General features: G+C 38.4%; 1 protein-coding gene across 4 annotated transcripts in view; it reads right to left on the bottom strand.

Moving 5' to 3' along the window:
* LOC306845429 (kalirin-like) overlaps positions 1-16,870 on the bottom strand; it is an 85,162-nt gene that overhangs the window by 20,661 nt on the left and 47,631 nt on the right. For 2 of the 4 annotated variants that reach the window (XM_079378217.1, XM_079378218.1), the window contains exon 34: positions 11,850-12,096. In XM_079378217.1, the coding sequence (XP_079234343.1) occupies positions 11,850-12,096 (247 nt within the window). Of the gene's footprint in view, positions 1-172; positions 370-11,849; positions 12,097-15,159; positions 15,178-16,870 lie in introns of those variants that run through there. The other 2 variants (XM_079378220.1, XM_079378219.1) reach the window with 2 other exon arrangements.

Raw genomic sequence — 16,870 nt, 5'->3', positions numbered from 1 at the left:
GATCCTCTTAAAATTCCACCAACACACAAAACTCAATCATAATCATTAACCCAGACACACAACACCCAACTCCCACAGGGCAACAAACTCAGACTCACATGCTTCCACACACTGCGAAAAGAAAATTCAGCTGAATGCATCTGCATACATTCCAGCGTGTTGAGTTACGCACCTGCGCCATCACAACAGCGAATCTTTCCCAAAATCCAACTGAGACAAACTCCACAAGAGCAACACGACCTCCCGCTCCGCATGCTGCTTGCTCACTGTCTCATATGTGCCTCAGGTGCGAGACAGAGGAGGAGAAAGGGAGAAGGACGGATTGGGAGGTGAAGGACGCTTTGGCTCTGTCTGCTTCAATACTGAAGCTCAGCTGGAAGTTACAGCGCTACTCTTCACAATAAAGGGGAGGGGCCAGGGGCCACAGAGACACACAAACACACACATTCAAAAGGGATAAAGGAAGGTTCCACTGAATTCATACTGAGGTCTGCTAAACCAATATGCAAAATTAAAAATCTCTCTTCACACAAGACTGGAGATACAGGAGTCACAGGTTTGAAGTTGTTACAGGGAAAGACAAAGTACCATTGTGAGTGTATTTCATGTGCGTGTGTATGTGTGTGTGAATCCTGAAATCAGCTACGTCTGCATGCTGCAGTGGCCCATTTTTGGGTGGGTGTGTCTACAGTATATCACAAGATCTTCATCCCCACTTCAGCGCATTCAAGATCACACACACAAACATTACACTGTACAAACTGTATTTTCTATTTCCAAAACCTACCCCTCACACAATACTTTCCACAGAAAAAAAAGAGATCATTCTGTGATTTATAAGCTTGTTTCCTCATGAGGACCAAAAAATGTCCCCACAAGGTCAAAAAGTACTGGTATTAGTATCCTTGTGGGCATTTGGTCCCAATAATGTAGGAGATACCAAGTACACGCACGCACGCACGCACACAACTAAATAAAATTATATTTAAATATCTTCCGCATCAGATAACACACATTTAAGATATTCATCACTAAGAAGCTCATTCTTGTGAGTAACGAAGGTCACGATATAAAAGTTTAAGAACAAGGGTCAACCTGACATTTCCTACAATAATATTTAATGTTTATACTGTGATAGATATGTTCTGGCTCTATTCAATAGGCAGAACTGCTTAATGTTATTCACATGTGAGAGAAACAAAAACACCTGGAGTAAAGTGAAAATGCAGAGTGGAAACTGTCCCAGATGAGCAAAAGAGGAAAAACTTTTTATGAAAAAAAAAAATCTGTTTATGGTTGCTGATCAATGCTGCAATATGTCATATTAATATGCCCAACCAATACTATTTTAGGGATTCCAGGAGTTTTACGAACTGAATGTTTATCATAGTTCTCACTCTTTAACTTATTATTATACATTTACATGACTTTTCCAGTCATTCATGATTTATCAAATGACATTCCCCTGTGTGCAAACACTAAGGACGTGCTTCGTGAACTGTATAGCGCCATCAGTGAACAACAAACAAATAACCCTGACAGCTTTATTATCATAGCTGATGACTTCAACTATGCGAACCTAAAGACAGTTTTACCAAATTATTACCAACATGTGAACTTTGCAACAAGGGGAAACAACTGACTGGACTTTGTTTATACAACAGAGAAAAACACATACAAAGCTGAACCCCGCCCCCACCTCGGGTACTCGGACCACATCACTGTTATGCTAATACCAACATACAGACCACTTCTCAAACTCGCCAAACCAGTTCAAAAGCAGATCACAGTATGGCCAGACAATGCCACCTGCTTCCAGGACACAGACTGGAACATGTTTAAAGAGGCAGCCACCTACAACAACCACACAGACCTGCAGGAGTATACTGAAACTGTGACTGCTTACATCAAAAAGTGCATAGATGATGTGACAGTCACCAAGACCATTACCACACGTGCCAACCAGAAGCCATTGGATGACAGCAGAGGTTCGTGGGCTGCTAAAGACCAGAGATGAAGCATTCAGATCAGGAGACAAAGCAGCCCTCAAAACAGCAAGAGCCAATCTGTCTCATGGCATCAAGAAGGCAAAACAAAAATATGCTAAAAAAAAATCAACAACAACTTCACAGAGAGTAAAGACACTCAGTCCCTGTGGCAAGCCATTCAGAGCATCACTGACTACAAGCCCCCGCCACAGGCCAGTGACGATGACACATCCTTACCAGATGCACTCAACCACTTCTACTCACGATTTGAGATACAGAACGACACACTTGCACAGAAACTACTCACATCTCCAAACGACCAGGTACTCTGTCTCTCTCCAGCCGACGTAAGGAAGACCCTGTCCCGGATTAACCCACGAAAGGCTGCGGGCCCTGACAACATACCTGGACGTGTACTGAGAGACTGTGCAGCACAGCTGACGGATGTCTTAACAGACATCTTCAACACCTCGCTGAGCCAGGCAGTCGTCCCCACGTGCCTCAAATCCATCTCCATAATTCCAGTACCAAAGAAGTCACCCGTGTCCTGTCTGAATGACTATCGTCCCATAGCACTGACCCCAATCATGATGAAGTGCTTTGAGAGGTTAGTCATGCATCACATCAAGTCCAGTCTCCCAAACAGACTGGACCCATTCCAGTTTGCATACCGTCCAAACCGTTCCACGGATGATGCAATATCCACCACTCTCCACCTAGCTCTTACTCACCTGGAACAGAAAGACTCTTATGTAAGAATGCTGTTCATCGACTTCAGCTCAGCATTCAACACTATAATCCCACAACAGCTCATCCACAAACTAAACTTGCTGGGCATTAACACCTCCCTCTGTAATTGGATCCTGGACTTTTTAACTGCAAGACTTCAGTCAGTCCGTGTCGGCCGCAACTCCTCCAGCACTACCACACTGAGCACAGGTGCCCCACAAGGCTGTGTGCTCAGCCTGCTGCTGACTCACGACTGCACTGCCAAGTCCAGCTCACATCATCAAATTTGCTGATGACACAACTGTGGTAGGCCTCATCAGCAACAATGATGAAACGCTCTACAGAGAGGAAGTGGCACAGCTGGAGAAATGGTGTGGTGCTAACAACCTGTCCCTCAGTGTGAGTAAGACAAAAGAGGTTGTGATGGACTTCAGGAGAAACTCTGTTCACCACCCCCCACTGACCATCGACGGCTCAATCGTGGAGAGAATCGGCAGCACTAAATTCCTGGGGGTGCACATCTCAGAGGATCTCACCTGGACCACCAACGTCACGTCACTCAACAAGAAGGGACAACAGCGCCTCCACTTTCTCCGCCGGCTGAAAAGGGCAAGTCTCCTGCCACCCATCCTCACCACTTTCTACAGGGGCACCATTGTGTGCTGACCACCTGCATCACTGTCTGGTATGGGAACTGCAGTGCTGCTGACCGCAAGACCCTACAACGGACAGTGAACACTGCCGCAAAGATCATCGGTGCCCCTCTCCCCTCCATCCTGGACATTTTCCTTGCACGATGCTCCAGCAAGGCCTCCAGCATCGTGAAAGACCCCACACACCCCTCCCACAACCTCTTCCAGCTCCTACATCAGGTAGAAGGTACCGGAGTATCAAAGCTTGCTCTGTCAGATTGCTCAACAGCTTTTTCCCCCAGGCTGTGAGAGCTCTTAACTCCAATCTCCCTGTCCCCCTCTGACCCCCCACCCACCCAACTCATTAATGCAGATGACAACTTTCCTAAGTGCAATTCTGAGTGTGCTACACACAGGTGAGTGGGCTATACAAACCACCTGTAGTAACGCACTCATCCCACTACAGTATATGCACACTAGATACTTTCTATGAACACTCCCTGCTACAAAGACCCAATAAGAAAATGTTTACTTGAGCATTGCACTACAAATATTTTTGCACTATGCGCTGCTTCCCACAAAATCTCTCTTTAATCTGCACAACATTTTAATGTACGAAATATATATAATTTTTTTTTTTTAATAAATTTTTTTTGCACAATTTCATGTACAGTATATATGTAAAGTTCTTGTACGGTCTCAGTTTGCGTATGTCTAGGCAATAGGTATAGTAGTTATAGTATATGTATAGTCAGATGGTCTATTTTTGTCTATAGTCAGATGCTCTATTGTTTTTTTTGTTTTTTTCTTATACTTGCATTGTTGCATGTTTATCTTATGTTTAACTAGTATGTAGCACCGTGGTCCTGCGAGACACAACATTTCGTTCCACTATATGTCCACACATGTAGCAGAATGACAATAAAGCTCAACTTGAACTTGATTAAGGATTTTTTTCTTTGTGTTTTCTAAAAATAGAATTTATCAAATGTTTTGGTATATTGGAAATTGACTAGAAAATGTATATTATAAAAATAGATCCAAAATGATTTTAAAGACTGTATTTATTAATTGCAACTAGAAATCATACTTTTAAAAATGTTTTCAAGGCAGTGGTTGTTTTTAGCATATTTGAATGTTTATTTTGTCTTATTTTAAATTATTAAGTTTTGGGCCCCTTTGAAGTTTGCTAGGGTCACCTACAGTGCCGTGAAAAGGTTTTTGCCCCCTTCCTGTTTTTTTAATTTTTTGCATATTTGTCACACTTAAAACATTCCGATCATTAAACAAATTTAAATATTACACACAGATAATGCAAGTAAATACAAAATGCAGATTTTAAATGATGATTTCATTTATTGATGGAAAAAAACCTATCTGGCCCCATGTCCAAACCTATCTGGCCCCATGTGAAAAATTAATTGCCCCCTCCTGTTAAATCATGAAAGAACTGTGATTAAACACATTATTTTAGAAAGCCGAGTAAAATGTCACTAGCCAAACCCAGGCCTGTTGAATCAAGAAATCACTTAAATAGAACCCGTCTAACAAAGTGAAGCATGCTTAAAGAGCAACACATCATGCCGCGATCTAAAGAAATTCAAGAACAGATCAGAAAAAAAATTGTTCACATGTATCAGTCTGGAAAGTGTTATAAAGCCATTTCTAAGGCTTTGGGACTCCAGCGAACCATGGTCAGAGCCATTATCCACAAATGGAGAAAACTTGGAACAGTGGTGAACCTTTCCAGGAGTGGCCGGCCTACCAAAATTACTCCAAGAGCACAATGACGACTCATCCAGGAGGTCATAAAAGAACCCAGAACAACATCTAAAGAACTGCAGGCCTCACTTGCCTCAAATAAGGTCAGTGTTCATGATTCAACAATAAGAAAGAGACAGGGCAAAAACGGCATCCATGGGAGAGTTCCAAGGCAAAAGCCATTGCTGACCAAAAAGAACATAAAGGCTCATCTCACATTTGCCAAAAAATATCTTGATTATCCCCAAGACGTTTGGGCAAATATTCTGATTGATGAGATAAAAGTTGAACATTTTGGAAGGTGTGTGTCCCGTTACATCTGGAATAAAACCAACACATCATTTCATAAAAAGAAAATCATGCCAACAGTCAAATATGGTGGTGGTAGTGTGATGGTCTGGGGCTGCTTTGCAGCTTCAGGACCTGGACGACTTGCCATAATTGATGGAACCATGAATTCTGCACCCTATCAGAAAATCCTGAAGGAGAATGTCTGGCCGTCAGTTTGTGACCTCAAGCTCATGCACACTTGGGTTATGCAGCAGGACAATGATCCCAAACACACCAGCAAGTCCATAGGGGTGTAAGAAAATATCGATACACGCGAGTGTCGCAATATTTTGTTTGGCGATACTGTATCGATTCTCAAAAATGGAATACCGATATTTAAAAAAAAAAAAAAATCATACAGGATTCATGGCAGTTGTTTCGTTTTGAGTTCATATCCCGACCGCTAGAGAGCGGTCTTCATCTCAGAATTTAAACAGTGACAGTGACATGGTGCGAGCGCCACCTTGTTCCACCGCTTGCCGTGTCCCATAGAGCCTTTGCGCGAGGTGTGGCGGGCGGTATAGTGTCGCTGCCCGACTGCAGCTTTCTCTCGTGTTGGGGGTGTTTTGTGCAGTTGGGGCGGTGGTCGCGTCGTGTTTTGGCGATTCCACGCGGAACATAAATACAAAATGAAAAACCTGTAAAATCCAAGATGAATGGTTCTGAGAATGTTCAATATCTGTATTCATTTTATTGTTTTACAATTGTTTTGTTTTCTTTAGGAATCCTGCAAGCAATTTATTTTTCATTGGTACTAAGCAGATGTATTTTTTTGTTCAGATCAAAATGTTATGACATTGTATATTACAATTGTAAACTTAAACTGTGAACCTTTAAAGCAGGGTTTAAAAATATATATGGTCTTTTTATAAAATACATTTTATATACATTTAACTAAAGAATCCTGCAAGCACTTGAATTTTTCCCCCTTGACTCGTACTGCACAAAAAGTGGTCCAATAATGTTGAATGTTACACGGACTAATTATTGCAAATGCAGATCCCAGTGTGTTCTGGTTAAACAATTTTTATTTATTGCTATGGTTTGAATATGGTGGTGTGCTCTTAATGACAGCTTTCCTAAAAAATATATCCTATTCCTAAAATAAGAAATATCCCAATATATCGCCTTGCTTACAGTATCGCAATGTATCGTATCGCAACCCCTGTATTGTAACCCAACTGCCATATTCTTGGCAATACACAGCCCTACAAGTCCACCTCTGAATGGCTCAAGAAAAACAAAATTAAGGTTTTGGAGTGGCCAAGTCAAAGTCTGGGCGTATGACCTTAAACAGTCCATTCATGCTCGAAAACCCTCCAATGTGGCTGAATTAAAACAATTCTGCAAAGAAGAGTGGGCCAAAATTCCTCCACAGCGATGTGAAAGACTCATGGTCAGTTATTGCAAACGCTTGATTGCAGTTGTTGCTGCCAAGGGTGGCAATACCAGTTATTAGATTTAGGGGGGCAATTACTTTTTCACGTAGTGCCAAACAGGTTTGGACAGCTTTTTTCCCTTGAAAACTAAAAACATTATTTCAAAACGGCATTTTATATTTACTTGGGTTATCTTTGTGTAATATTAAAAATTAAGATCTGAATCATTCAAGTGTGACAAACACACAAAAACTAAAAGAAAAAAAAAAAAACAGGAAGGGGGCAAAACCTTTTTCACACCACACTATGTGTGAAAATGTGAAACATTGTGGCACAATTTTAGTTACAGCTCCAATGAGAAAAGGTGTGGCATATTTTACAGATTTTAGTATCTCAGGGACAGTGGCGTACGGTGGTGTTTTAAAATGAGGAGGCGGTTTTATATAGCTATATGTATGTGTATGTGTGTGTGTGTGTGTGTATGTCCCTGTTACACTTAATGTTGTCACATTTTCCTGGGTAAATAAATATTACATAAAAAAAGAGAACAAACAATTATATTTTGCATTTTATTAATATTATTTTGTATTTTATTTAATAATTGTAATACTAATTATACATTTCATAGTGTTTTTATGCAGTTTTATATTTATTCCAAAATAATAACTAAAGGCAGTAACAATTTGAACAATATTCTGGAAACAATAAGGTTTCATTAGTTAACATTAGTTAACTACTTTAGTTAACATGAACTAAGAATAAACAATAGCCTACTTCTACAGCATTTATTAATCTTAGTTAATATGAATTTCAACATTTACTAATGCATTATTAAAATCAAAACATTTCTTTGTTAACATTAGTTTATGCACTGTGAACTAACATGAACTGTATTTGTATTAACTAATGTAAACAAAGATTAATTGGCTAAATACTGTAATACATGTTCATTGTTTGTTCATGTTAGATTAAATGACACCTTATTGTAAAATGTTACCAATATTTTTTATTTGTGAACTGATGTTCAGCTGTTCTTTTTAATAGTCAACTTATTTTCGGGTCATCATCGTCATAAAAGCAATGTAAACACTGCCACAGACACAAATATCTATCTTTCATTTCATCACACTGAATGCTCACTCAAAACTGATGCAGTCATCGCGTTTTCAGACCATTTCAAGTTTTATTTTGACGTGACACAAAGCAGTGGTATCTAAGCAGGAGACTTGTTTGCTTCCTTTATAATTAGTCAATAACACCATCATTTTCTTCATTCAGGCCGAGAGCTCGCACGAAAACAAGAGGCGGGATTTATTGCAGGAACCAATCACATCCAATCATAACTGATCATATCCAATTATAGCGCGATGGAGGCATTGCCTCCTCTCACGTGACTTTCCCCCATTCATTTCAATGAGCCTCCAGAAAAGTCGCCGCATGCTTTAGGTTCTCTGTATTAAGTCTATGGACCGAAGGGAGGCAAGCCTCTGCTGTAACTTTACCTGCGGGTGTCGCTGTTGGACAGCGTTACTTTATAAAAAAACGAGTGACTTTTATACTTTTAATGCCATATTTTGTAATATTTGCAATTTATGTTTGTAATATTGATTATTTTCTCATCCAGTTTTTTGAGGAGACAGTGCCTCTCTTGCCTCCTCGGAGGAAACGCCCCTGCTCAGGGATGATAGCCCATAGTGTGCATCATTTTGTTTCAGGTTCCGGGCTGGCTCTACTTGGAATACTATTTCTAAAATGTACAGGTTAACTATGAGACAACCGCCAGGATATAATATTTTGGAAACAAAGTTCCAATAACATCAACATGAAATTCCAGTAACAGTACTGAAAAAATCCCAGTCGACAGAACTGGTGTAGCGTAGCATGCAGTGAACAGTCTCATTGGACAGAATCTGTCATGCCTGACTAAAGTTTTTCCATGTTACTATGCATCACTTTCTGTTTATTATTCCTCTGTTGTAATCAGATACAGAGCAGCACACACACAAACACACACCACCATCACCTACTCAAAATATAAAGGCAGAAGCGTGAACAGGCATACAAAAAATGACATGATAATTAAATACAGAAAAAGAGGGGGAAACAGATGGTAGACACTTTAAGTGAGATCATTCCAGAAATATTCCAGGTTAAATAAAACTTAAGCTCTATGAATGTGACAGCTTGTCATAGTTCAGCGGTTATCCTGACCTGTTAATTTTTATTTATTTATTTTTCTTGAAAGAAACGTACCTGGAAAAGGCAATCTCCCCATTTCCTCTGTCTATTCTTAGATCCAGTCCTGAACAGTCATGAGGTCGGGGGGTTCTGGTAGGGATGTTTAGAAATGTGTTCTTCTAAACACAGGAAGTGCAGTGCAGGGAGACAACAGGAAGTAAAGGGACTACAATACAGAGTGTTCCGCTTCAGACAGTATGGGGCCCTAAAGGCGCACATTAACACCACCCTGACCCAAAAACCAAAGCTACACCCTTGTGGTCCTTAATTTGACCTCTGAAAGTTACTACCACAATAAAATACCCTCTTATAGAAAGGTGAATTGAAAACTAAAATGCTTCCTCATGGATTCGGCGTGGATCTACTGCGTGAAACATCTCATGAGACCGTGAGATTCCCAAGATTGAAGCTCCACCAAACACATACACCAATCCCCCGAGTTGGATCAAAGCAGGATGCAAGCCTTTTGTAGCATCACTAGCACACTGCTAATTAATGATCAAACCCTATTTGTATCTCTCCCACTAAGAACTGGCTCCCCTGGAAAAATCCAGAACACATGCTGTTCAGAAAGCCGTGGACATGTGTAACAGCTTAAAGAGATGCGTTTCTGTCATCATAAACTTATACTTTATTCAGTAGCGGCTCCTGACTGTAAATTTAGGTGGGGCAGATTCTGGGTCGTAGCACTAATATATGAAAAACATTTAATAAACTTTATATTCTAATCTCTGAACACATGCGCACAAAAGTGATGCAGAGATGTCCTTGCGTTATCCTGTGGATGGCAGGCTAATGTTGATTGACAGACTCGGAGAACACACGTATAATTGCCTTAATATAGCATTTATCACCTCCAAATGTTGATTTAGATTAGAATGTTACAAGCAGTTCGGGTGAGGAAAGACGATCATGTGTCTATTCTCAGAATAATAATAAAACAAACACAATAGAACCATATAAAGGCTATTCATGTGAGCACATTTAAACTAAAGAAGTTATACTTTGTTAATTTGATCCACAACTCCGCATAGAAAAAAAACAGACATGCACACTAGTTACAGACCTGATGCAGACACATAGCTGAAGCGTACTGATATATATTGCTTACTTTATGACTTAAAATATTATCGAAAATCTGAAAAATATTTGTTGCAGAATGCTGAACACATTTACAATTTATTATTGTTTCAGTTTATATAGAGGTCTATGTTGTGGATGAATATTTTGGCCATATAGATGGGCCGCGTCTGACTTTATTTGAAACCTGTATGGCTTTTTCCCCTCACAGAACACAAATGGAGCTATTGAACAGAATGTGAAAGCTGCTCTTTAGCATGCAATATACAGTCATGGCCAAAAATATCGGCACCCTTGGTAAATATGATCAAAGGCGGCTGTGAAAATTAATCTGCATTGTTAATCCTTTTGATCACAAAAAATTAACCTTTCATTGGATAATAAGAATTTAAAATGGGGGGAAATATCATTATGAAATAAATGTTTTTCTCTAATACACATTGGCCACAATTAATGGCACTCTTTTATTCAATACTTCTTGAAACCTCCATTTGCCAGTTTAACAGCTCTAATTTTCTCCTATAATGCCTGATGAGGTTAGAGAACACCTGACAAGAGATCAGAGACCATTCTTTCATCCAGAATTACTCCAGACCCTTTAGATTCACAGCTCCATGTTGTTGCTGCTTCTCTTCAGTTCCCATTCATTTTCTACAGGGTCCAGGTCAGAGGACTGGAATGGCCATAGCAGAAGCTTGGTTTTGTGCTCAGTGACCCATTTTTGTGTTGTTTTTGAGGTTTGTGTTTGGATTATTGTACGGTTGGAAGATCAACTATTTTCTGCAATTCTCCAGCCACTCAAACTCTCCTTCTCACCGTGCATTAGGACGATATAGACACATGTCCTCTTCCAGGCAGTTTCGTAACATTTTATGTTGATTGGAAACTCATAATTATTGCCCTGATGGTGGAAATGGGAATTGTCACTGCTCTATCGCTTTTCTTAAAGCCACTTCACTAATTTGTGAAGCTCAATTATCTTTTGCTGCACATCAGAAATATATTCTTTGGTTTTTCTCATTGTGATGGACGATTAAGGGAATTTGGGCTTTGTTTTCCCTCCTATTTATATTTCTGTGAAACAGGAAGCCACGGCTGGATAATTTCATGTTCATAATCACCCTGGAGTGCTCAAAATTGTGAATATGAATGGGAATATACTTCAGACATATTTTACTCATAATCATTTCTAGGGGGTATCAATAATTGTGTCCAACGTGTATTTGAGAAAAACATTTATTTAATAATGATATTTCTTTTCAAAAATAATAATGATTTATTTTTTAATCTTGCTGATCCCTAACTTTTGAACAGTGTAATTATATTTATTAACCGCAATATATTAACAGAAACTGTGAGTGTCAATATAGGTAAATTGACCACAATTTATTTCAAGTAGTTTAAGATATATATATATATTTTTTGTGACACAAAATAGTGACCAAAGACACTTTGGATAAAAGCATCAGCCAATATGGAGATGAACACGACTGCACCAAAAAGTTCCAAATGACAAAGACATGCTCAACAAATGTATCAAAATATTGACCTGTTAATAAACCGATTGCATTACAGTTCCATATTACATCCCCAAGCGGCACTTGCCATTGAACTGTTAGTGGCAGCTTTGGATGGAGTTTCAATGTAGCCATTAGAAAGTGACACATGATCTGTGTTTGTGGGCGGTGAATATTTGTGTGGGTGTAACTCACCTTTCCCAGGTGGGAAAAAGCAGTCCATGTCCACACTACTGCGGGAGTGAGACACTGACAGGGTGCTGCTGGGAACCAGACCCTCCTGAGGGGGCGAGTGTTCGGTGGTCCGTACCAGACACCAGCCGGGTCGCTCTCCAGACCTCTCCAACAGCTCGACCGTCTGACCCGACTGAATGCTCAACTCACCCACCGATCCAGCAACAAAGTCCTGGAGAACCACAGTCTGCTCACAGCCACCCGACAACTACAGAGAGAGAGATACAGCTTTTAGATTTCTAAAGAAGCCTCTACTGTTATCTAGGAAGAAAGGATGTGTTGGATATGTTTGTATCTATGCTAAAAACGGATTTGTAAAAACTTTAAAAAACAATTAAAATAAAACCGTTTTAAAAATCTTATTTCTAAACTTTTTTTTTAATGTCTCGTGCTCACCAATGCTACATTTATACAGTAAAAAGAGTAATATTGTGAAATATTACTACTATTTAAAATACCTGTTTTCTATTTTAATATTTTTTTTAAGTGTAATTTATTCCTGTGATGCAAAGCTGAATTTTCAGCATCATTAATCCAGTCTTCAGTGTCACAAGATCCTTCACAAATCATTCTAATATGCTGATTATCAATGTTAAACAGTTTTTGCCCCTTAATTAACAACAACGAAAAATTTTATTCAGCACAGATACAATAAATTGATCAAAAGTGTCAGCAAAGACATTTATAATGTTTCAAAATGCTATTCCTCACAACTTAAAAACTTAGTGCTCAAACTCCACAAAAGTCTTTTTACGATCCAGTCAAATCCTGGTGGATATAAAGTCCCACCCTATATTATTTCCCACAAAATATTCTGCCCAACCCCGAAATACGTCACAGTGCACGTTAAATGCATTGAGAATGCATTATTTAAGTTTTATGATTTTATGAAAAAGCTTTTCTAGAACTGTACAAAGTCGTCCCAGAAGAAAGGGAAAAACAGGGCAGGCTGACAGAAATAAATGATGGTTAGGCTGCACAGAGAAACCAGCTCACTGAACAAATATACACATCACCTGAGTCAAACTCACCCTACAGTGACAGAAAATCAATTCAACCCATTTACAGACACACAGAAACATGTTCTAATCTTCATCAAATACAAACAGAAACTGAGCTCAAGACTAAGAGAAACAGGATGAGTAAGAGAGGAAAAGGCAGGTCTGAATAGCTGTTCTCCTATGGAGGTCTCTCCATCTCTGACCTGCTTCCTGAATACATCAAACCATCAGACTCTGCTGCTGGGTGTCTGCACCGGCTCTGTTCTGACCCAGCGTCCCACCCTATACAGTGCCGCTCCCTGAATGTAGTTATGTCTGAACTCCCCCTGTTCTGAGGGTCAAAACACACATTCAGCTAGAAAGTAAAACAAAACTCACAGCCTTCCCATATTAAACACTGGAGCTGTGCTCATAAACACAGTAGAATCTTAAAAATGGACCAGAAAAGGACCAAAACATAATACCATGCCAACATGTCATGGCTTTTTGGACATTTACCATGGTAGTATCATAGTAATATATAAATAATGTAATCATTCAGTAATGTGGAATATCAGCCTCAAATTAAAATTATTTCTGAAGGATCGTGTGACACTAAAGATAGTAGAGTAATGATGCTGAAATTATAGTTTTGGCATCACAGAATAAATTAAATTCTAAAATATATTAAAATAGTAAATACATTGAAATAAAAGACACCCAAATAGTTGTATAAGGGTTTGTCTGTGATAATCATCTTCATTTAAAAACTACTGAATCATATGGGAGGTGCACATCATGATATAAAACAAATGTCTATGTGCTTCATTTACTGTCTAAATCTGTGTGTGTTTACACATGTATTAGGAAGATTTTACTTTTGTGTTAATTGTCTTTGTGAGTTTTTGTATGAGTGTGTTTATAATTACATGTGTAATTAATGCTGTTCTCAAATCTACAATGGAAATACAAGAGGCTCTAATTCTAGATTTACAACTCTAGAGACCCTGAAGAGCAAGGCAGAGACGAAGGAGTGTGTGATTGGGTGGAGGAGAGAGATACACCCTCCTCGAGGGAACACAGGGTGTTTTCCCTCCCTGATTCTTTACAGCTGGACAGGAATTCCTGCCATAAGGAGCAGACTATTCCATACTGACAGAACTCCCAGCCATGAGGAACGCATAATCCCCCACAGAGAATCAGACAGGATTGCATAATTATGTGCCATATGAGAACATTTAGCTGACACTTTCCCTTTCTTCACAACAGACGTAATGCAGACTAGAGTCAAGATGTACTGCTAACATATAAATATACATGTGCAGTTCAAGTAATATTAATAACATGTAGTAGAAGACACAGATATGCTGTGTTTTGCATCAGTCACTAATAATAACAATACTAATAATTTGATATCTTTGACTATCATAAAGTAATTTATTGTTGACTGTTTAATTTATTGACTTTAACATTTCAATAATTCAGTCATATTTAATACATTTTAATTATTAATATAATATAATTATATATATTAATATAATTATAATATAATATTAATATAATTATAATCTATTTTTTATTTACTATACTATGCATTATACTATATATTTTTCAGCTTTGAAAACAGGAGTCTAGTTATTAATTCGGATACTAATTATAAGATAAAGCATGTTATAGCTTTAAAGATCTGACTAGCTAAACACACACAAACACATGGTGTAGAATATGAACAGCCACTCCCTTCTGATCAACCCAAAAAACACAGTCCAAATGTGAGCTCATGCTTATGGGGACAGAAACACACACACACACACACACACACACACACACAGGCAGGTCCACAAGTACACTCCTACATTTAAAGTGCAAATGTCAGCAGAGACACTTGAAATAATTTGAGAAAGATTATGGGGGAAAACACATATAGTACTTGTTACTGGTTGGGCTGATTAAATAGCTACTGTCAAAAACAGCATTATTAAAACACTTTTTGATATTATAGCAGTGTAACTGGTGATCTATTCGTGTAAATATTTTAAAATGTGGCAAATTAAGTCAATCTTGGTACCAAGGCATTATACTGGAAACACACATATAAGAGTCAATGTATAAACACATTGCTTTATGAATTATTAAAAACAAACCAAACAATTATGCGATATCCCAAACAATATTGAAAGAGACAACACGGGCTCCTTAAAAACAACCACTAATACATAACTCCTTCACAAAAAAAGCACAAGCCAATATAATCTAATATCCAAAAACCCATCAGAAACATATGTACTCACAGGTCTGGTTCTCTTGGGTAGTCTGAAACTCCTCCACCTGGGCATGATTCTATCTGTACCACCAATCCAACCAACCAGAAGTCAGTCTGCCAACCAGATCCGCCTTCTGATTGGCCGAGGATCAGGTAGAAAAGGCTCTAACCAAAGTTCTCACTCCCAGATTCTCACACAGAGCTAGTGACTGAACTAATTCTCAACATGCACGGAGAATAATTATTGAGCTGTCATATAGATCTGCACAGCTGAGTGTTGAGAGAGTCCTGCCCATACGGGAGGGAGAGACTGAGAGAAAGAGGAGGAAAACAAGCACAGACTCCAAAAGAACTAAGAAAAGTGATAGAGGAGGAAAAATGAACGCAACACCCCAAACTAGGCAAAGAAAGAGTGAGGTCAAAGACTTTTGTGTGTGTGTGTTGAGTATTGCGTTTTAGCCCAGATGGACGGCGGCCACATGGTCGACTGAAGAAGAGATGGATGGACCGGATCAAAGATATGAAACAAGTCAAAGCTGTGCCCGAGAACGCCCTAGACAGGAAGAAGTGGAAAGCAACATACTGAAACCCCTGTGATAGCATGGGAAAAACACTAGGAAAGTCTGTGTCTGTTAGTAGATATATTCTGTTTGACTTAGAGTTGACATGTCAGTTATAGTGAGTAATGCTTCTTTTTTTCAAAAATACATGAAATCAATATGCACGTGCATGTGAGATAAAGACAGAGAGCATATGGAAGATACACACACAGGCATATTGATTTCATGTATTTTTGAAAAAAAGAAACATTACTCACTATAACTGACATATCAACTCTAAGTCAAACAGAATATATCTACTAACAGACACACATACATAGACAAACCCTACTGCAGACATGTACAGTTTTTATTAAAAAATAATTATATTTTCTAAAGACTAAACCAAACCAAACCTTAAGGCTATTCCTAATTTTTATTTATTTATTTTTTGGAATAAAATAAACAAAAGCAAACACATGGTTTGCTTTTGAATTATTATTTTTTTTACCTGTGAGTAAAAATGGAGGTTATGTCAAATTTAGCTAACTTCTGGGACAAATGCTGACAGCATGGCAAACCTCACTACCCAGAGACACAAACAAGTCAAGAAATGTCTAGTCTGTAAAAATAGGGAATACGAGAAGCCTATATATAGCTCTATATTTGAATGTCCATTGTGTCTCCAACACACACACACACACACACACACACAAACACACAAACCACAATGACATAAGAAGGCCCTAGCAGTACAATAACTCCAAAGAGACAGACCGCTAACAGAAAAGAGACAGACAGAGAGAAAAAACCCCTGAAAATAATGTGTGTAATTATATGACTAACAGACCTGGGTAGTAACGGATTACATGTAATCTTTCTTATGTAATCAGATTCCAAAAAATAAGTACTTGATATCTCTGTGAGATTTGAAGGTAATAAATTAGTAATTAAGCATCACATTTACATGTTCACAGTTCTCTGACATTGGTTAATGGTCACAAGACATGCAGGTAAACAAATAAAATACAATTTTAGTAAGTGTTTTATTTGGATGATGTCATTTAAAAATTATTTATTTTAATTTTACATTTTTAAGATTTAATTAATTATTAGTTTTTCTTTAAACTCACAAACTTTGGGAAAACTTGACGTAATGTGTAATGCACCATGTTGTTAATTACAATAAATGGAATATAT

The sequence above is a fragment of the Barbus barbus genome, assembly GCF_936440315.1.
Source record: "Barbus barbus genome assembly, chromosome: 25".
Lineage (NCBI taxonomy): Eukaryota > Metazoa > Chordata > Actinopteri > Cypriniformes > Cyprinidae > Barbus > Barbus barbus.
Note: the sequence above shows the minus strand (reverse complement) of the source record. Positions and strands in the feature narration are given on the sequence as shown.